General features: G+C 40.6%; 1 protein-coding gene across 4 annotated transcripts in view; it reads left to right on the top strand.

Annotated features, from left to right (window-relative positions):
* The window catches only part of obsl1b (obscurin like cytoskeletal adaptor 1b), a 36,016-nt gene that overhangs the window by 5,140 nt on the left and 10,167 nt on the right, over positions 1 to 20,709 (top strand). The window contains exons 4-29 of one of the 4 annotated variants that reach the window (XM_030428519.1): positions 194 to 454; positions 533 to 844; positions 961 to 1,227; positions 1,439 to 1,714; positions 1,901 to 2,176; positions 2,424 to 2,699; positions 4,048 to 4,320; positions 4,426 to 4,500; positions 7,016 to 7,291; positions 8,617 to 8,892; positions 9,501 to 9,779; positions 9,925 to 10,200; positions 10,368 to 10,643; positions 11,314 to 11,580; positions 12,014 to 12,289; positions 12,439 to 12,711; positions 14,102 to 14,377; positions 14,474 to 14,749; positions 14,844 to 15,119; positions 15,202 to 15,477; positions 15,585 to 15,857; positions 15,977 to 16,243; positions 16,387 to 16,656; positions 17,231 to 17,497; positions 18,562 to 18,828; positions 20,361 to 20,473. In XM_030428519.1, coding sequence (XP_030284379.1) covers positions 194 to 454; positions 533 to 844; positions 961 to 1,227; positions 1,439 to 1,714; positions 1,901 to 2,176; positions 2,424 to 2,699; positions 4,048 to 4,320; positions 4,426 to 4,500; positions 7,016 to 7,291; positions 8,617 to 8,892; positions 9,501 to 9,779; positions 9,925 to 10,200; positions 10,368 to 10,643; positions 11,314 to 11,580; positions 12,014 to 12,289; positions 12,439 to 12,711; positions 14,102 to 14,377; positions 14,474 to 14,749; positions 14,844 to 15,119; positions 15,202 to 15,477; positions 15,585 to 15,857; positions 15,977 to 16,243; positions 16,387 to 16,656; positions 17,231 to 17,497; positions 18,562 to 18,828; positions 20,361 to 20,473 — 6,776 coding nt within the window. The remainder of the gene's footprint in view (positions 1 to 193; positions 455 to 532; positions 845 to 960; positions 1,228 to 1,438; positions 1,715 to 1,900; positions 2,177 to 2,423; positions 2,700 to 4,047; positions 4,321 to 4,425; positions 4,501 to 7,015; positions 7,292 to 8,616; positions 8,893 to 9,500; positions 9,780 to 9,924; positions 10,201 to 10,367; positions 10,644 to 11,313; positions 11,581 to 12,013; positions 12,290 to 12,438; positions 12,712 to 14,101; positions 14,378 to 14,473; positions 14,750 to 14,843; positions 15,120 to 15,201; positions 15,478 to 15,584; positions 15,858 to 15,976; positions 16,244 to 16,386; positions 16,657 to 17,230; positions 17,498 to 18,561; positions 18,829 to 20,360; positions 20,474 to 20,709) is intronic. The other 3 variants (XM_030428520.1, XM_030428521.1, XM_030428522.1) reach the window with 3 other exon arrangements.

Genomic DNA, 20,709 nt, shown 5'->3' with positions numbered 1-20,709 from the left:
TTCCTTCATTTTGAAACACAAAGGCCTGACAAAAGTCTGTGGCCAAAAACTTGCACTTGCAACTTTTTGTTAGTATTGAAGGCACTGACAAATAATATCCTGATGATATCAGTTTAACACTAGTGGTCCAGATGAGCATTTACAAATTTCACTCAATGTCAAAATCATTCACTATTAATGTGACTCCTTGCAGGGACAATATTGCGGAAGCTTCCACGGAAGGTGGATGTATTGGAAGGCGAAAATGCTGCCTTTTGTGTTGAAGTGGAAAAAGAAGAAATGGACATACATTGGTACAAAGATGGCGTGGAGCTGCGTGAAACACATCAGACCATCCTTAAGTCCTTTGGTCGCACTCACATCCTGGTTTTCGTCAATACAATGCCCCAAGACTCTGGCCTTGTCACTTTCCTTGTCGGCAGATCCAAGACTTCCTCTCAGCTAAGAGTGAAAGGTAGGGTCCTTTGTCTGTAAAGTATCAGAAATTCCAATGCAAATGGAATACTGATGCATGATGTGTCTTATGTTTCAGCGGCCAGACATTGTCCTCCCAGTTGTCCAGTGAGTGTACAGATTAACACAGAGCGAGCAAATGCAGCTCTTCTCTCATGGGTTCCGGCTCAGGACTCAAGAAAGAATCCTCCATCTGGATACGTGCTTGAACGACAGGAAGTGGGCACCGGTTCACAGGAGTGGCTACAGTGCCTGACCACTGACTCTGCAACCTCTGTGGAGATCCTTGGTGACAGCGTACCATGTGAAGCTGACTATCGATTTCGCATTTGCAGTGTAAACAAATATGGAAAGAGCAACAATGTTGAGTTCCCTAAGGCTGTTCACTTGGGTAAGTTCAGTAATACTAAAACAACAATACCTTATCAATCATCCCAAGTATTTAGTTTCTTGATCAATAAAATTACGACATTGTTAAATGACATATAAACTAATATTCTCTCCCAGTTCCAGTTGCCAGAATACAAGCTCCCTTACAGGATGCCTTGGTGCCAGAGGGACAAGATGCCCTCTTCTCTATTGAGCTCTCTGCTTCAGTTATTGGTACATGGTTCCTTAATGGAACTCAGCTTCAGGAGGATGAACGTTTTTCCATGCGTCGGACACGAACACACCAATCTCTTCGTATACGAGGAGTACGTGATACAGACAATGGAGCTGAGATCACATTTATTGCCTACGGCATCAGAGATTCTGCAGCATTGTACATTCAAGGTATGTACTGTACTGTATCATAATTTGGGTATTTGCCCTGGTCACCTTAGGACCAGTTTGTTTAAACTGACATTTTGTAAGAAAAATGTGCAAAGATGTTTTGGTACCAACAACATAAGATGATTCTAGCGTGCTGTTTACTATGGTTTATTACCTATATGACAAGACACATTAACATGACAAAACATCAATCTTTTTCTGAAATTGGCAGCTCCTCTTGTCAAGTTTTCATCACTGTCAGAAATGGACCGAAATAAATTTGTAGAGGTTGGGAACCCCATTGTACTCTACTGTGAGCTGTCAGACCCTGCAGCTCCTGTGCACTGGTACAAGAATGGGGTGGAATTACAAACAATAGAGGGTCTTCATATCCAATCAGAGGGCACCATGAGAAGAATTGTCATCCAGTCAGCAGAGTTCTCACATTCGGGAGTATATTGCTGTGATGCCATTGATGACGTCATCAGGTTCAATGTGGAAGTAGAGGGTGAGTGGAGTGAGTTTTTTATAACACTGGTGTCTTTTCACAGAGACTAACCATCTTAATTGTCACTTTACCCCTTTTCTTTGTCTTTTACATTTACAAATGCATTTGGTCTTCTCTTAAAGTTTGACTTAACAAAACATCATATTTGAAACTGAACAAACTATTAAAATATCTAAATATCCATAGCCCCACCTGTGAGGTTTTCAGCAATTCCAGATGCTGAGAGGAACAAAACCATCCAAACAGGCTACCCTATTGTTTTACGATGTGAGCTCTCAGATCCTTCTGCCCAGGTGCACTGGTACAAGGATGGGTCAAAGCTCCATCCACAAACTGGCATAGATATTCAAACTGACGGCTTGGAGAGAAAGCTGATTGTCCATTCAGCAGAATTTTTCCACTCGGGGTTATACTGCTGCAAGACAAAGGGTGACACCATCACATTCAGTGTGGACATCAAAGGTGATTTGTTTTACCTTAAGCGATGTGAAACATTAACAAGCTCTTCCTCAGCAAAGCAGCTAACTCTTATGAACCTTTTGTTTGTTGTCTGTTGCCCTTCTTCTTAGCACTCACTAAGCACAGCTAAGCTGTCATCTTTTTCTTTGACTGCATTACAGCATGTTAGCAATTTAGTTGCCAATAGATTGTGATGAATGATCTTAAAGGCTTGAATTAAGGTTGACATAAGATCTAAACATATCTATAGCTCCACCTGTGAAGTTCTCACCAATTCCTGAAGCAATGAGGACCAAGTCGATTGAAGCAGGATGCCCTATTTTACTCCAGTGTGTGGTGTCGGATCCAGAGGCCCAAGTTTGCTGGTACAAGGATGAAATGCAGCTCATTTCAAAGTCTGGGTTAGAAATCCACTCAAAGGGCAACACAAGGACATTAGTTTTTCAGTCTGCAGAGCTGTCCGACTCGGGTGTGTACAGATGCACCACACAGGATGATATCGTGGAGTTTCAAGTGGACATCAAAGGTGACTTTACACTTTTTATCTTGTGCGTTGATATTATAACCCCACCTCCTCTTTTAAGATGCCACTAATGATCCCTGCTTCTTTTATATGTGGTTTGAAGAACTGTTTCATGCACATGATCTTAAAGAACTGTTAACGCACTAGGTAATTATTTCTAATCAGTTGTTTTGTGACTGCTGTGACCTGAATTCAAAGTCTCCAAAGCCCCTCTCATTTTCTGCTCAGCAGTTACATTTTTGCAAGGTGTCCATTGTCACAGCCTTGATTTTATTTAGCTTTCCTGAATTCCCATTGCTAGCTATACCAGTGACGTACTCTGCTATCTTTGACGTTGAGAGAAGAAAGTCACTTGAAGTGGGCAATCCTTTGGAGCTGGAATGTGAAGTTGCAGACTCCACTGTGCCTGTCTACTGGTATAAAGATGGAGTAAAGCTCTTCCCGCAGAATGGTTGGGATGTACAGAGTAATGCCACATTGAGGAAACTCATTATCCCATCTGCTGAGCTCTTGCACTCAGGGCTATACAGCTGTGAAACCTCTGATGACACGATCCACTTCACTGTGGATATCAAAGGTGACTTGAATTTAAATTTGTTGAATTCTAGAGAAAAGCGTAGAGCTTTCTGGAGACTAGATGCAATTAACATTTACGATATGCATACATGTCTGTCTGTGGTGTTTTGTGTGAAGTTGCTGTCTCTTAAATATTGGTCCAATTAATCTCTACTGACAAAATGAAAATCTCTATGTGATCCTTTAAAATGTGAGTCTTTCTCCTTCAATATAATAGTTTCCTATTTGGAACAGCTAAATCTATAATTCCTTTTTTAATCAGAGTCTAAATATGCACTGTTAAATCCACAATTATAATATGAATCATCATCTTCAGCTCCAACGCTGCCGTTGTCACCCTCACCAGAGGTTATGGAGACGCAGTCACTTGAAGCAACCTGCCCAACTGAACCAACATGTGAAACCTCAGACCCTGCTTTCCAGGTGTCATGGCAGAGGGATAAAGAACATGATTCTAATAGTGAGCCTGATATTGAAATGGGTGGCATCAAGAAGACCCTTGTTATTGAACCAACTCACCCTTCAAACTCTGGAGCATACTATTGCGCAACAGCAGATGATGTTGCCCAATTAATAGTAAAGAATCAAGGTGATATTTTTTGGAAATGTATTTTCTGTTTTAGCTATGACTAACTCTTTATGTAGCTTTTAGTTTGTCTTCTTATTTTCTTTTACACTGCAGAGTTAATATCTGTGACAATGTCTCTTTTAAGTCAGTTTTTCTAAAAGCCAGGGTAATGCACATTGAAATTTACCCCCCAATGCTTGTCTGTAGCGCCATCTCCAACATATCTTCTTGGTCCTGATGTTGAGAAGACCAAGTCTACTGAAGTGCTAAGCCCCATTGTTCAGCAATTTGAGATTTCAGATCCCATTGCCAAAGCCTGTTGGTACAAAGATGGAACCCCGATCTACCCAAAAAAAGAAGTTGACTGTGAATCACAGAGCAGCAGCCAAGCCTCACCTGTCCAGTCACATGACTTGTCTTTTGACGGGAGATTTGGCTGTGAAACATCTGGTGATGCACAGTTCAATGTGGACACGAAAGGTGGTGTTCCACATCATACCTGCACAATTAAGAATCAAGCATTTAGTTACATACATGACACCATCACCCAGCTCATTGTTTTTTTCTTTGGCTTTGTCCAAACAGCAGAGCAGTGTCACTATGGTGACGAGATTGGTGAGATAGCTGATGCATCTGTCCAATACACTGTGGATGTCAAAGGTGATTTGATATATTTCGACATCAGTCATCCATGTTAACCCAGCACATACATGCCACTAACAATAGTGGTGTGTTTCACTGTTAGCACAATCATCTGAGGCATCTGTATCTTTTTGTCATATTGAATCCTGGTCTCATGTCATTTCCTGCAGTTGTTGGCTCTTAATCAAACATGTGGGTGTTTAGTAGCTGCCTAGCTGCTCTTCATACTAACATACATGTTGTGTTTGTCAATTAATTCTTCATTTTAACATCATCTTTGCTTGTAACAAGCAGCTTACAACTCTTAAAAGTCCATCTTGTGTCTTATTCATCACCAGATCCTCTCATTCACATTGCTGCCCTGAACCTCTCACCGTTGCAATGACAACGAACTCTTATCAAAGAGAAGAAAATTAATGTACTTTTTAGGATCTAAAGGGTAGTGTTCAGACTGGTGGTTTAACGGTATTAGGAGCCAGCTGATGGGGAAAATATAGGAGCTCAATCTCAGACCAAACGTGGTCGACCTTCTTGTTTGTCTTTGCAATGAATTATCCCATAACTCCATGCTAACCCACACTGATGTAAAATTCTGTTATGAGAAGAAGTATTGAGACCATCAAGCACTGAAAACCTTTCTCTGTGTACATCACAATGCTTATAGCTACATCGCCAAGGCTCTCTTCTGACCAAGAAAGGAAGAAGTCCGCTGAAGAGGCTTATCCTGTTGAAGTTGACTGCATGTCCTCAAAATGTGACTCTGACATCTTCTGTGGCAAGAGAGGCGACACAGAGACATATGAAGAACATTCCAGGAATATACCATATTCCCAGTCAACAGATGAACGCATGACTGACCGGATTACAACTAAACAGCCAGAGGAGCTCTCTGATTATCAACAAACAATAAATGCTCAATCTCCCTTTTACCATAACTATGTAAAGCCAACAATAATGCAATCTGAAATACAACATCACACTAAACAGCCCACAGAATCACAAGGTGAGGAATTTATTTACTATATACAGCATGCAGAAGCCCCATCGGAAGAGCTTGATAGTTTTCTGCAGACAGCTGTTCCAACAAATGACCTTTGTAATTTACTACAAACTGCAACTGTTGAATCAGAGGAATCCACTCTCAAGACTCTGATTGTCGGATCAGAAGAGTTACATGGCTCAACAGAGATGCCAACTGTCCAGTCTGAGTTAGGTAACCCTCCGCAGATTTCAACTGCCCAGTCAGATCACCTTACTAACCACTTACAGATCCCAACAGTCATATCAGACAAGTTCTGTAACACCTTACAGACTGCAAGTCTGGAGTCAGAGGAGCCCTTTAAATCCTCACATACTGTAACTGTCCAATCAGAGGAGCCCTTTACATCCTCATATGCTTCAACTGTCCAATCAGAGGAACCTCTTAAATCCTTAAAGACTGCACTAGTCCAATCAGAAGATACTTTAAAATCTTTAAAGACTGCTGCTGTCCAATCAGAGGAATTCTGTAGCGTCATACAGATGCCAGCTGTCCTGTCAGAGAAGCCTCTTGATTGCTTACAAAATAAAACTATCCATTTGGTGGAACCCTGTTACTCCTTATGGACTACAACTGACCAATCAGAAGAGTTAAACAGACCTCTACAGACATCAACTATCCAGTCAGAGAGGCTTGGTGACTTACTTATCACTGCATCCATTCAACCATTGGATTTGTATCACTCTAAAGAGGCACAAACTACCCAAGTGAGGGATCGTTTGGAACAGTCAGCATTGGATGACCTCTATCGCACAGGACAAGCAATTCCTAATCATTCAAAGGTGCAGTATCAGTCCATGCAGGCCACAACAGTCCAAGCAAAGTGTCATCACACCATGAAGGCCACAGAAGACAAAGTAGACAGCACAGTTAACTCTGGGCAAAGATCGTCAACTCAGTCTGCACAGCCTGACTATGTCAAGCAGACATCTACTGTCCAATCAGAAGAGATCTATCTCTCAAGGACATGTGACAGTCACTGGAGTGACAGTGTCACTGCAAATAAGGTGGCTGTTGAAGGTGATTTAAATGGTTAGCATTATCGAACAAAAAATGGACGGGCACAATGTTGACATTGTGCAAAATGGAGTGATTGCTTTTTGCAATCCTTGACATTTTGACAATTTCTGCATTAACTTACTTGTAATTGTAAATTACTTACTTTTGTTCATACTAAAACTACTGAAGTACTCAATGTTAAACTTGAGCTTGGGTGGTCTGAGAATATTAAAAGACAGGGAAAAGAGTAACTACTATAGATTCAAATCCTAACTCGAATGCCTAGTTATCTCAAGTCTAACAAAAGATACTTCTTCTTAGATTACTAATAACAAAGACATATTTTTATTATGACTTATTTTAACTCTCAGATTTACTGGCATGACTAATCTTGATTTGCAACTTTGCTCTTCTATTTTGTTTGAAAGCATCATTTTTGTTGCAGTCAGTCATAGTGATGCAATTTTCTCTTGATGTTACCTCAAACATCCCCAGCTCCGCCTGTGACAATTACAACACTTGGTGAGGCTGAGAGGAACAAGTCTGTTGAAGTTGGTGAACCCATAGTGCTGCGATGTGAGATATCAGATCCTAACGCTCAAGTTACTTGGTACAAGGATGGAATAAAACTACATGAAGCAGCTGGGCAGGACATGCTGGCAGAGGGTTCCATAAGAACACTGGCTTTCCAGTCAGCGATGCCGTCTCACGCAGGGGTTTACAGCTGCAAGACAACAGATGATGAAGTGCAGTTTCATGTGGATGTCAAAGGTGACAAAAGATGTTTTTGATGTTTTGTGCTGCAAATACATTTTAGCCAGGGTTAAGTGCACTGAAATCCTTTTGCTCATCTTGGAAAAAGTGAATTATCATATTCCTCTTTCAAGAAACTGCACACAAGCAATAATTAAGACACTACTGTAGAATTAAAAACATAAAACATTTTATTTGCCCCCCATTATTTAGCACTATTTGGATGACATCAGTTTACTGTAAAGGTACCACACAACATCCATATAGAATAACATATCTTAATTGTGCCACCTGGCAGTAGGTAAATTGTAGTAGAATCTATGCTCGCTAGCTGTATTACATTTCTAAATTTAACTACCCTCGCGGTAGTGCGGTTTCATCAGATGTTGGTGGGACAGGCTACATCGCACATTGCTGTGATAAACAGTGTTGAAAAAGTTGAGTTTGCCAAAGTTTGCTAGCTGCTAAAAAACAGAGAAACAAAACCAATCACATTACTCATCCACGAGACAGGAAAAAAAAGAGGTCTTTAGCTTTTCAAACAGCTTCCAACAATGTTCAAATCAAGACAGTCTAAGAAACTCAGGGTTTATGGTGAGTTTCATTTAGTGACTTGTCTGTACAGCTTCCAGGAAAACATCAGATGATAAGTCAGAGAGCGAGAAATAAAGTCGGTGAATTGACTAAGCGTAACGTGAATTAAGCTTGAACACATCACTGTACATCGTACATGACTATTTGCCTGAGTCACATAGATAGATTTTCATGGTGGTTGTGTGAAGACAGGAGGTCTTCATGCTATTTAATATTTACCTATTTTGATGTGATTGAGAAACCACAAAAATGTATACTGTCATCTTAAGGTTTTATATCTTTTTAATTTAGGCTGTTGTGTTTGTTGTTTTGTTTTTTTCCCCAAATCCCAACCAGATCAAACAGTAGAAGGTGCAATTTCAAGTTTAGTCAAAAGGCCAAGGTTTCATGAGTCCCTTTCCTTAGCAACCTGATGCTCAAAAGGCAGTAAACTCTCTGGGCACACGCATCTTACAAGTGCATAAACAATGCCGAAATGTGTGAAAAACAGAGTCAAGATGTGCAATGATGCACCTAGATTAATTGATTGTTCCAATGTGGTCACAGTCAGACCTAATTTAAGCTTTATCTTGACTTGATTCTTCATTTAAACGTCATATATACTGATGCAAAATTGTTGGATAAAACTTTTTTTTTTTTTTATATTTTGTAATAACTGATGGCTACCGTTTCAGGATTGAGCTTTGTTTCATTTGGTTGATAACATTACCTGTTTCATTGACCAACTGCGTTTACATTAAATCCTGTAGCTCCACCTCAGACGTTTTCAGCTTTATCTGAGGCTGACCAGAATAAGATGGTCATGGCAGGCTGTCCCATTGCTCTACAATGTGAGCTGTCAGACTCCACAGGACAAGTCAGTTGGTACAAGGATGGAACAAAGCTCCTACCTCAAAATGGAGTAGACCTCCAGGCAGCAGGAAATTTAAGGAGTCTAGTTGTCCCTTCAGCAGAGCGGGCTCATACTGGCATATACCGTTGTGAGTCAAAAGATGATGACATCCAGTTTGCTGTGGAAGTAAAAGGTGATGCTCAGAAACGCTGAAGTGCTTTCATTCCTTTGCACGACCAACTAACTGTTATAGTTGATTAATCCAGTCACCTAACAGAAAAGTGGTGATTTTATCTAAAAAACATTAAGCTACTTAGAGCTACAACGATTAGTAAATTAATCGATTAGTCGACAGAAAGAAAATTAACCACGAAATATATGAATGATTGATTAATAATTTCAGTCACTTTTCTTTCCATGCACCTTTTTATTATGCATGGCCAATATCTTAAGAAAGCTAACGTTTCAAGTGTCTTGTTCTTTTTCACTAAAGGCACTAACTGAACACGGCTTCTTTACCATATTCAAACACTTTGTCACTTTCATGTTTGTGTCTATGCTTTTTTGCCTGTGATCTTTATGTCAGTGTACAAAATGTAACCGAGGATAACTTTCAAAACTTGATTCTTGCTCTTTAAACCCTTCAAATCTTTTCTTGTTACACTTACTGTCTTTGTCAAGCCCGTTGTGTTTTTGTTGTTGTGTGTGTTGTTTTGTCATGGAATTCTTTGTAATTACTTCAAGAAATTATATGTATGTAGTATATTAAGACACTCTTTCTGCAATATCTGAAACCTTTAGCGCTACCTGTGAAGTTCTCAGACCTTGAAGAGAGTGACAGGAACAAGTCCGTCCAAGAAGGCTCTCCCATTGTCCTCAGCTGTGAACTCTCTCATGATCCTTCTGCTCATGTCGACTGGTACAAGGATGGGACGAAACTCCTACCACAACACAATATGGAAATTCAGTCAGATGGTCTGACAAGGACACTACACATCCATTCAGCTGAAGACATACATGGTGGCACCTATGAATGTTCAACATCAGATGACACCATCACGTTTACAGTGGAAGTAAAAGGTGATTCAACTCTATGCTTACTATCTTTTAAAATACCACCTCCATCTTATTCTATGGTATGACTGGCTGGGCAGTATGTTTTGTCAAATGCTTGTAAAAGTCAATTCATCTCTTATCAAAAACCCTTGTTATCCCCTTCTCTTAGGCCGATCGCCACAGATCATGCCAATCCCACAATCAGAAAAATACAAGATGATTACAATTGGTTGTCCAATTATCCTCCAGTGTGAGGTTTCAGACCCTGTTGCCCAGGTTTCCTGGTTCAAAGATGAGGTGGAGCTTTTTTGCAGAACTGGCCTTGATATGAAAAGAGACGGCAGCCTGAGAAAATTAATGATTAATTCTGCTAAGGTCTCTGACTCTGGCCTCTACAGCTGTAGCCTCATTGATGATGTAGTGACATTCCATGTGGACATCGAAGGTGATTTTCTTGTGTTCAGTTTTAATTGATGAACATTTTCCTTCAGTATGTGTACAATTTGCATTTGCAAAACAATTCTTATGTTTGAAAACACAGAAATCACTGCTTGTTAGAGGAAGTTCTGACAGCTTAACAGCAGTACTCTTTAATCTTATAATACCCCCCAGAAACTCCCGTGAGGTTCTCAGCACTACCAGAGGTCGCAAGAAACAAATTCGTTGAAGCAGGCTGCCCAATTATGCTGCAGTGTGAAGTCTCTGAGCCAACTGCCAAAGTCTATTGGCAAAAGGATGGAGAACAGCTACTTCCAAAGAGTGATTATGAAATCCAAAAAAAAGAAAAACTGAGAGCGGTGGTTATTAAGTCAGCCGAAGTCAGACACTCTGGGCTGTACAGCTGTGAGGCTGCAGATGACCATATAAAATTCAAGGTGGATGTTGCAGGTGATCTAAGTATTTTGAGTCTTGTCAGAATCACTAACTTATTTCAATTAATGCTTGGCAATTGGACCAACTTAGGCTTCAACAATTTATTATTTATTAAGATCATGTGTCCTAATACTTGTTTACTACTAATGTGTACTTTTGGTGGACAAATGTAGTGTTGTAACAGTTTGCTTAAATTTGATCATGATAAGTACATAAAGAATAAGAGATTATTTGCTATTGATAGATTTTTATTAAAGTATCGGAATATGTAGCTGAATGAATTTCTTGCTGTAAGAAGCAAATACTGCAAGAAAATACTTCTCACTTGAAGTGGTTGACTATTTGTTCTTTAAGGGCCTGGTGGTGGCTTAAGACTGCACCCAGGACAGCACATGGGATCAAACGACCTTGTGCAATGTGAAACAGGTCGCTTATCACCTATCACCAGATTGCATGTGCGTCCATGACTCTAGCAATGTCAAAATAACTAAGTGATTTCAGTGTCAACCTTAGTAGGCACAGACTTTATTATACCATTTTTATCACCATCTGTTCCTTTAGTCTCAAAATTGCCAATTTTGCAGCCTTTAGACTATACATTTTTAAATATCTTCCTGATTAGCATAGCAAATCTGAATTACTGTTCAGTGGATTGAAATTCCTATAGCACCAGTTTGATTCTTAGCTGTTCCAGAAGCTGAAAGGAGCGAGTCTATTGAAGCAGGCAGCCCGATCAATCTGCAGTGTGAGATCTCAGACCCCACAAACCAGACATGCCTGTATGATGATGGGCCAAACCTCTTGCCAGAATTGGGAATAAACATCGATTCAGAGGGCAATAAGAGGACACTGGTTACGAAGTCGGCCACGTCTTCATGCTCTGGAGTGTACAGTTGTAAAACTGATGATGATGATGACTCAGATTTCAACGATTACTTTGTGGAGGTGAAAGGTGATATGCTAAGCTTTTTCTTGGCTAATGTCATTGTAGAGTCTCATTTCTAAGAAGGTAGCAAAACCTGATCATCATCATATTCATCATAGCCTTCTAAGTATCTTCATTTCATCAAACATTTGGGTGCTTTCATATATGTGCTTCACATTTATGGCTAGTGTCTAACATGTATTTTGTTGAATCCATTGTTTGTCCAACTATGGTACTTGCTTTATGTAAGCTCACTGCTTCAATTGATTTTTTCACCTTGCTTCAAAGTGGATTAACAACCACTGATCTGATGATGTTATCTACAGTGGATAGCAAGGCTTGAGATCAGCATGTCTAAGCTGTGACAACCTGACCTTAGAGCTGCTGCATGCATGAGCAAAAACAATGAATGCAACTTTCAAGCAACAACTTACTTATATTTTTGTACATTTTTCTGCAGCGCCACCGGTAACATTTGCTGATATCCCAGAGGAGGACCTTTTCAAGAGTGTTGTGGAACAAGAACAGCTTGTTCTGTCGTGTGAACTATCAAGGGCTGATGGTGTTGTCCAGTGGTACAAAGATGGAACTGAATTGCAACCAAGTGATAATGTTACAATGCTAGCAGAAGGCCCCAAGAGGAATCTGACTATACATTCAGCCCAACTATCTGACACGGGCACATACACATGCCGTGCAGGAGACAACGTTTTAATGTTCAAGGTTAACATACGAGGTAATACAATAGCTTCTGAAAACGTCTTTAAAAATGGAATGCATAAAATCCTCACAAAACATTACTTAAATTCACTTTACCTACATTGAAATGTGAAAAAGAATGTAAAGAAGGAAATGTTTTCAAATTCTCACATTCTTCTTCCACAGAACCACCAGTGATGATAGTCTTCCCCAAAGAGGATGTCCATCTTGAACGTCACGTCCCTGAGGAAATTATTCTGAGCTGTGAATTGTCTCGTCCCAACGGTGTTGTTAGCTGGTACAAAGACGGTCAAAAGCTGCAAGAGAGTGAGAACATCAAGCTCAAGATTGAAGGCCCTTACCGACGACTAAAGATTCTTTCTAGTGGAGTTGAAGATTCTGGAGAATACGTCTGTGATACAGCGGACGATTCAATATTCTTTCACCTTAATATTACAGGTAAATGCTACATAAGTAGTGTGTGTATATTTTTAATTCAACCATTGATCCAACATAATCAGCAGAGTGTGAAGAAACGACAGTGTTGCTGTTTTGTCAAAGACGATACGATGTATTATGTAGCAAAGATGTCTACTGATATTAGCATGCTAACCAGCTAGCACAGACCAGTCTGTCTCATAGTACAACTTCGTACCGCAAGAGGTAATGGCCCCTGTAGTTACAGCTCTCATATGTTAAAAGTTTCCCTACTTAGTCTAATAGATTAACAAAAAACAAAAGAAAAACTTACAAAATATCAAGAAATTATTGATTTTGTCTACCCCTATCTACTACAACATCTGAACTCAAGTATTTTTAATTTTTTTTTTACGGAACGAAGACAAGCGTCATTGCCTGGTAACTTATCATAAAACACAGTTCATTAAAACACGACTTAAACAGAAATAAAACTCACCAAAACAGGCTGTTTGAATTATTGATGATACCCGAATCTCTCGCCGCACACCTCTCTTGTTCCCTCCAAATGTGGCTTCTCATCCACAGAGTCAATCCTGGATGGAGCTGCTGTAAATCACCTCTGTTTTGAATCCCCAATCATAAAACTGTCATCTGTTGGAGTGACTTTTTAAGGCATCTTGCCCATGGTTAGGCACCCGTCATCAGAAGTTGCAGTGCGGGCACTTTCCCGTCCCCTTATAGGGCAAATTAGCTCCACAGCTAACTGATCCAATTGCTAACAGCAGCTAGTTGCTGCCGCCAAAATATATCTATAGCAAAGAGTAGCTTTTCCAGTGTTGTGAGCAGCAGTAAACTGTTATGCTGCCCCTTATAGTTTTGGAGCTACCTTTGACCATTTCATAGAAACCTTTATGGTATCAGTATGCTTCAAACAAAACACATTTGCAGAAAATGTTGTCTGAATATGTCTAAAGGCAAAAGTATTGGGTTGAAAAACCCACCATCAAAAAAGGGAAAAGCCTATCTATTAGGAGTGACATTTCTGGTGCTCTGCGGCACTAGCTTAAGTAACAAAGTATCATACTAATGTACCCGTGGCACTTTAAAGGCTTAAGAAGAGTTAGTCAAGTAGGCTGAGCAATAATCATAGTGTTAATTATATCCACTCGACACTAAATCTTCCTGAATGAATGATACACCATACCAATCGAACAACAAGGATTAGCATTCTGTGACCATGGAAAATGCCGGTGCTCCCTGGCATACCCACGCCTTTAACGTTGCCAACGGTAGGGGTTAACTGATTCATCCAGGTCCTGTGGGGATAAATATGTATCAATATGACTACTAGATAACAGTGCAGATTATGTGTAGGATTCATTAAACTGATAAGTGATGGCTAAACTGGATGTTAACGCCCTTTTTGCAGAACCTCCGGTGCGGATTGTGTCCCCAAGTCAGTCCCAAATGGAACTGTGCCAGCAGACCTCTGAGAGGATGGTACTGAGCTGTGAGATCTCCCGGCCTAATGCAGTTGTGCGTTGGTATCGAGACGGACTGGAAGTGGAGGAGAATGACAACCTAATTCTAGAGGTGGATGGTGTGTACAGAAGACTTATCATACCTGAAACTACAGTCAAAGATTCCGCTGAATACGTCTGCGATACAGCAGATGACTCCATGACATTCTTTGTAAACATAGCAGGTAAATATAGCTACAGAATGACAGAGTAAATCCTCTGAATGTCTTGTTGTGTCATCGTTTTATCCATTTCTAACAAAAACTTTTCTTAATGCACAGAGCCTCCCGTTCGCTTTGTACGTCCGAGGAAGATGGCAAGCAGAGTAGAGAAGGTGGCTGGCGAGACTCTTGTTCTAGACTGTGAGGTTTCAAGATCAAATGCAGAGGTCACCTGGAAGAAAAACGGGGAAGAAGTAGAGGACTCCAGAAACATTACTATCCTGGAGGATGGGGTCGTGCGTCAATTAACCGTTCACTCACTAACACTGGAAGATGCTGGGCAATATGTCTGTGATGCAAAGGATGATGTGATGGATTTCAACGTAAAAGTGCAAGGTAGGTTATGAAACAAAAGGTGTAATTTTTGCCAAGAATGCATACCAAGATTTTCTGTTCCAGTAATGTTGTTCTTTTCTTTTTCATTTTTCAGATTTACCTGTAAAAATTCTTGGAAAAACTGATGCAAAAACAGAAAAGCAGTTCCTAGTGTCTGATGACATCATTCTGGTGTGTGAACTATCGAGATCCAATGCCTCAGTCAGTTGGTACAAAGACAATCAGTTAATTGATGACACTGAGCGGTACTGTAGTGAGGAGCAAGGTGTTTTTCGATCGCTGGTTGTCCTAAATGCTGAGCTCGAGGATTCAGGAGAGTACACCTGTGATGCAGTGGATGATAAAATGGTCTTCTATATCACTGTCAAAGGTAATCATTTGTTTAGAAATGCAAACATTATCTGTCTTTCCTTGACTCAGGAGGAAAGTAATGCAATGTCTTGTATGTTCAGAGCCTCCGGTACAGATCATTGGCAACTCAGGCCACCCAGAGCATCATATCCTGGTAGCAGGAGATGACCTTATTTTGGAATGCGAGGTTTCTCGGCCCAACGCCACTGTGCAGTGGTTATGCAACGGCAAGACACTGAAACCAGACACTCGCATACAAATTGACAGCCATGACGTTGTGAGGAAGCTTGTTCTCTCTGGACTTCAGCCTTCGGACTCTGGAAAATACATTTGTGATGCCATCGATGACAAATTAATAACAATTGTTGAGGTCCAAGGTAAGGTTTAATATGTTTAAAGATGTTTCAGATTTCATTCCTGTTGTTTGATGAACTCCCTGTTTCATTATTTTAAGCAACTTCTTTGTAACTCTCATTCTCCTCAGAACCACCAGTAACTTTTGTGGATAAAGAAGCATATGATGATACCATCTCAGCCTATGAAAATGAGAGTGTCACACTGTATGCCACTGTGAACCGAGAAAGAGCTAATGTTCGGTGGCTGAAAGATGGCCAACTATTGAACGAGGACAACATTCACATCTCCAGTGAGGGTAATACCCACAAGCTCACCATTAATCCTCTGCAGCTGTCAGATTCTGGAGAATATGTCTGTGACGCAAGCACAGATGAGATGTATTTCAGTCTTTTAGTCAAAGGTAAGAATTTGGCTCTACTAAGCCCAATGTGACCTCTTTTTCCATGTTAACATTTACTTACCTGTAACTGTCATAAAGTTAACATCTCTGGAATTATATTTCATCGTTCTACTCATCAGAAATGAAGGTGAAATTTATCAGACCACTGGAGAACATTGCGTCTCTGAAGGGCAGCAGCCTTATTTTACGATGTGAGATCAGCAAGCCCAAAGGAGATGTCCAGTGGCTGAAAGATGGCCAAGAGATCTCTCCAAGCCGACGGCACACAATACGAGCACAAGGTCGAGAGCGAAGCTTTACCATCCACCAGCTAGTGGAAGAAGATGCAGGAGAGTATGCCTGTGAATCAACAGACGACAGGACCTCGGCTACTGTCACTATAGAAAGTAAGTAAATCATACCAGTTAAAAGCAAGGGCAGAGAAAGAAATAAAGTATGAGGAATGTAAATAGTTTTTAAAAAGTCAAATGTGCCATCTTTACAAAATTGGAGCACATGAATCTAATTCGGCTCAATGCTTTGCCTTCAGTTCCCCGTGTTGTCGAGTTTATAGCGGAGCTTCGTAACATCACGGTCTGTGAGGGAGAAGATGCAGTATTTAAATGTGTGGTTTCACCGGAGGACACTCAGTTGGTGTGGCGCTTAAATGGCAAGCAAGTAGCTCTAAATGAGCGCACTGTCATTTCAAGCAATGGACTATGCCACATGCTCTGCATCCACAACTGCATGGTTTCAGATAGCGGCAAAGTGACAGCTGATGCAGAGGGGTCGGTATCAGAGGCAGAACTCAAGGTTCAAGGTGAGTTGTTGCCCCATCCATAAACACTATAATTATATACATTTGTCTCAATGAATCACAGAAGTCACAACATGCAACAACCATTTACTGTCCAATACCCTCTTCTCACTGGTAGTTATCACCATATTTTCAGCTATGGGCTATTTTCAGCAACACTAGAGTCAATGCAAACATAAAAGAGACATTGAATGGCTGTATATGTTGGTATCACACAAGCATACACTGAATGTGTTTAATAATGACCCTTTCAGAAAAGTTTAAATTGTTGAAGAGGCGTTTTGACGGCTAGCGCTTAGCAGCTTCTACTGTTAGAATTCCTCTGGTAACTGACAGAGACAAGTGGCTCCGTGGTTTTTGGGTATGTGACACTGCAGGGGGGCAAGGCTCCTCAGAGTTTATGCTTGCTCTCTGTGCTTGAGCTTGCAGTGTAACTTTGCTGATTTTCTTTGGTTGATATTGTTCTTTGTTTTGTCTGGGTCTTCCCTTGTAATGCAGATTTAACATTGAATTAATACAGTGTAATCATACCTAGAATATTGATTGTGTTGTAACAACCCCTCAAATTCATTATTAGAGCAACAGGTGCTGTTTACCAAGAAAATGACACCAGTTGTAGCTGAAGAGTACAATGAGGCAACTCTAGAGGTGGAGGTGAGTCTGGACTCGGAAGAGTTGCAGTGGATGCGGCAAGGGGTGCTGATCCACCCTGGACCCAAGTATACCCTGAAACACAAGGGCCTAAAACACAGCCTCACCATCCACAAACTGTCCATGTCTGACCGAGGCACCTACAGCTGTGAAACCCTCCATGACCGCACGCAAGCCCAGCTCACTGTGGAACGTGAGTGTGCACGTGTTCTCACTATGCCCTGTTGTTGTTTGTTTACCACCGTTGCCGACGGGGCCACCTCTTGCACACCCACCATCACTGCTTCTTGTGAAGGCAAAGCTCAATTAACTGAGTAAGAGTAATTCGAGTGACTAGGGACCAGGGTGGCACTTTTACAGGAACATGATGGCAACAAACAGGTGATAGACTTACAGCCCAGGCTGACTTTCAGTGCAGGGTTTCTTTATTGACACAGGATCAATAAAGCCCTGATGATTTCATTAGCTCTGTCAAAGGCAAATAAGATGACAGTTTTAAAGGAAGGGCCTGAATAACAACATGAGATGTGACATACAGAATTACATTTAGCAAAGTAAAGTTTTCCTACAAACAAGCACCATTTGAAACTCTGGAAATCAAGCAAGCTTGACACACTATAAAACTGGGCATCTTGTCGTGATTAAGACGTACTTATGCTTGTTTTTCTTTGCGCATGCTTCTTATATTTCTCAGTCCTATGATCCACAGGCCAATGGGTGAATTAAAGGCTGTTCTTTCAACACTAGTGTGGGCGGGCAGGGGAAAGTCAGGACTTCAGGCTGCTGTTGGCACCTCCTATGAATTTGGATCTCCTCTCATTGCATCTAAATTTACACCCTGGCCTTCAAAACTAAGGTTGTTGTCATCAGGTCTCCAAAATAAACACTCCTTTTTTCCACAGGGAATTCTCGTCTGTGTTAGAATAAGTGAAAAATGTTGGCAGTTTCAAAGCTGGCTTTTGTGTAAAGCCCCATACTCAAATGACTGAAATATCGGCTTGTCGATGTGTGCCAGCTTGTATTGTTTAACTGCAGACTGCTGTGTGCAGATCAAACCTCAAGCCTATTCCGTAACAGAAAACGGACACCACGTCTGCTCCCTGTTCAAACGGAATGAAAATATTTGTAGTTGGGGCCAATCTTTCAAACATGACCTTTGTTTGACTACTACAAAAAAATACCCATTAAGTAGATAGCTAAATGCACTTGTTGGACTACTGTGATGCCTACTACAAAGCTCTGCAATTTTTCTTACAGCGCGAAAAATCACAATCAAGAGAGGGCTGACGGACATTAAAACCACAGAGAGAGAAACGGCATCTTTTGAGGTTGAGCTCTCCCATCCCCAAGTCACCGGAACCTGGATGAGAAACGGAATCCAGCTTAAGCCGACAAGTCACTTCCGTATGAGTGCCAAAGGACAAGTCCACAGTCTGACTATCTCTAACCTATCAGTAGAGGACACGGCCACCTTTACGTTCTCTGTGGAGCATTTGAAGACGTCTGCAAGGCTTGTTGTAAAAGGTAGGTAATAGGATGAGATTTTGACAGTGTTTCAATATTTCAGCATAGTAGCAAGCAGAATTACTGTATGCGGTCGTATTTAAAGTAAAATACTAAAGGTACTTCAAAGTACTTTTTAGACAATGCACTTATACAACGCCAACCACAGCTGAAAACTGCTGCTGAGAAACTGGAAAGAGCAAGCTACATTCTTGAAAATAGCCAACCCGCTGCCTCCCTTCAACGTCACTCCTCTAAATGAACATGCACTGACTGACTACACTGATTGCCTGGAAGATAAGCGTTCACTGTTAAACAAGATCCTACCTTTTTATAATTACAGTTATAGATAAATAAACAACTCAAATGAAGCAAAAAAAGCAAAGTAGCAGTCACAATTATACCTTAGTCTTTAAAGGCTTCCCAGCACTACCCACTGAACAAGAGTCTGTCACTGCCGCGGTGTTGTGCTTTGTGCTACTAGATTAGCCACTGAATGACTTGTACTTTGCACCACGTCTTTCGTAACCATCTACATCAAGTCTAATTCACATTTAATAAAACACCTTACATTATCATAATGAATGTAAAGAACTAACATAGTGTTTCAGTACTCACAACTCTCAAGCTAGCATGTTAGTATTGGGAAACTTTGGCTGCACTTATTCTGCCGTTTTTGTGCTACTAGCTCACAAACAGCTTTAGTAATATAGCCATAGATTTATAATAGAACTAGATAGCGGACCCATAGATGGCCCCGGTTAATGTGAATTGTCTGGAGCATGCAATAGAACGTTTGTAGCTTTGGGTTTGCTTTCTGGCTATGCAACCCACTGAAAATGCACAGTAGAGTCTCTCTTCCACTGGGCCCTTAGACTTCATAAAGTGGCAATATCACAGTTTTAAATAGCTTTTGTCTGCTCAGCTGAAGGTTTAGAAAACAACAACGACATCAGGAGATTTCCTACAAATATGCTTCTTAAACAAAGTACCAACCCTATATTTAACATGTAATCTCATAAGGAATGTGCGGCATTTCAGTAACATTTAAGCTCAAAACCATATACTGCACATTGTATTACTACCAAAACAACTGTTTACTATACTCATTTTATTGTGACCTCAGACTGGTAGCTAAAGTGGGCCACTCAGAGTAGACCAAATGCCAGCCAGTGGAGGCATGATAATAGAATAAAGTGACGGCTCTGCTACTGTTGCCTTTATCCAGGCTCACGTTACAACACAAAATAGCCTAGCACGACCCAGTGAGAAGCGGTAGCTCTGTTCAGTCTTTTTTGTCAGGTGATAGTTTAACCTCATGCTGTAAAATAATCCGCTCCATACCGAGTCACTCAGTGTGCATCATCCCTTTGAGCTAGGGGTTGAAAAGCTGAGGATGACGATCGGATGAAAATGTCATCACAATGAATTAGTCCACATAACTTCACTATATAGGCCTCCTTAAATTTAAAGCAGCAATGTATACGCTTGGATTTGTTTTATGGAGATACTTTGTTTTGTTTGCCTAACTTATCATGCTTTTTCTTCACCAGAGCCACCAGTCACAATTTTCAGAAAACTGGAAGACCAGAGATTCCCTGACGGGGCAGTAATCTCTATTGAGTGTGAGCTGTCAAGACATAATGTTGATGTTAAATGGATGAAGGCAAGTGTTGAATTTTTGTTTTTCTCTTTATAACCAACAACACCCTCTTATGGACACGTTGAAGATAACAAACCTAAGACGCCTGAATAACAGCCAAAACTTTTGTGAAAAAAACTCCAGACATTTGAACATTTTGGACCAAGTTTTGAGTTTGAGTCTTTCAATGTGAATCAATAAAGAACCACTCAAATATTAACAATTTCAGTTGTTAGGTGATGATGAATTGTACTTTTTTT

The sequence above is a fragment of the Sparus aurata genome, chromosome 9 (assembly GCF_900880675.1).
Source record: "Sparus aurata chromosome 9, fSpaAur1.1, whole genome shotgun sequence".
In the NCBI taxonomy this organism is placed as follows: Eukaryota; Metazoa; Chordata; class Actinopteri; order Spariformes; family Sparidae; genus Sparus; species Sparus aurata.
The sequence above is the reverse complement of the archived record's forward strand: the minus strand, read 5'-3'. Positions and strand labels throughout refer to the sequence as shown.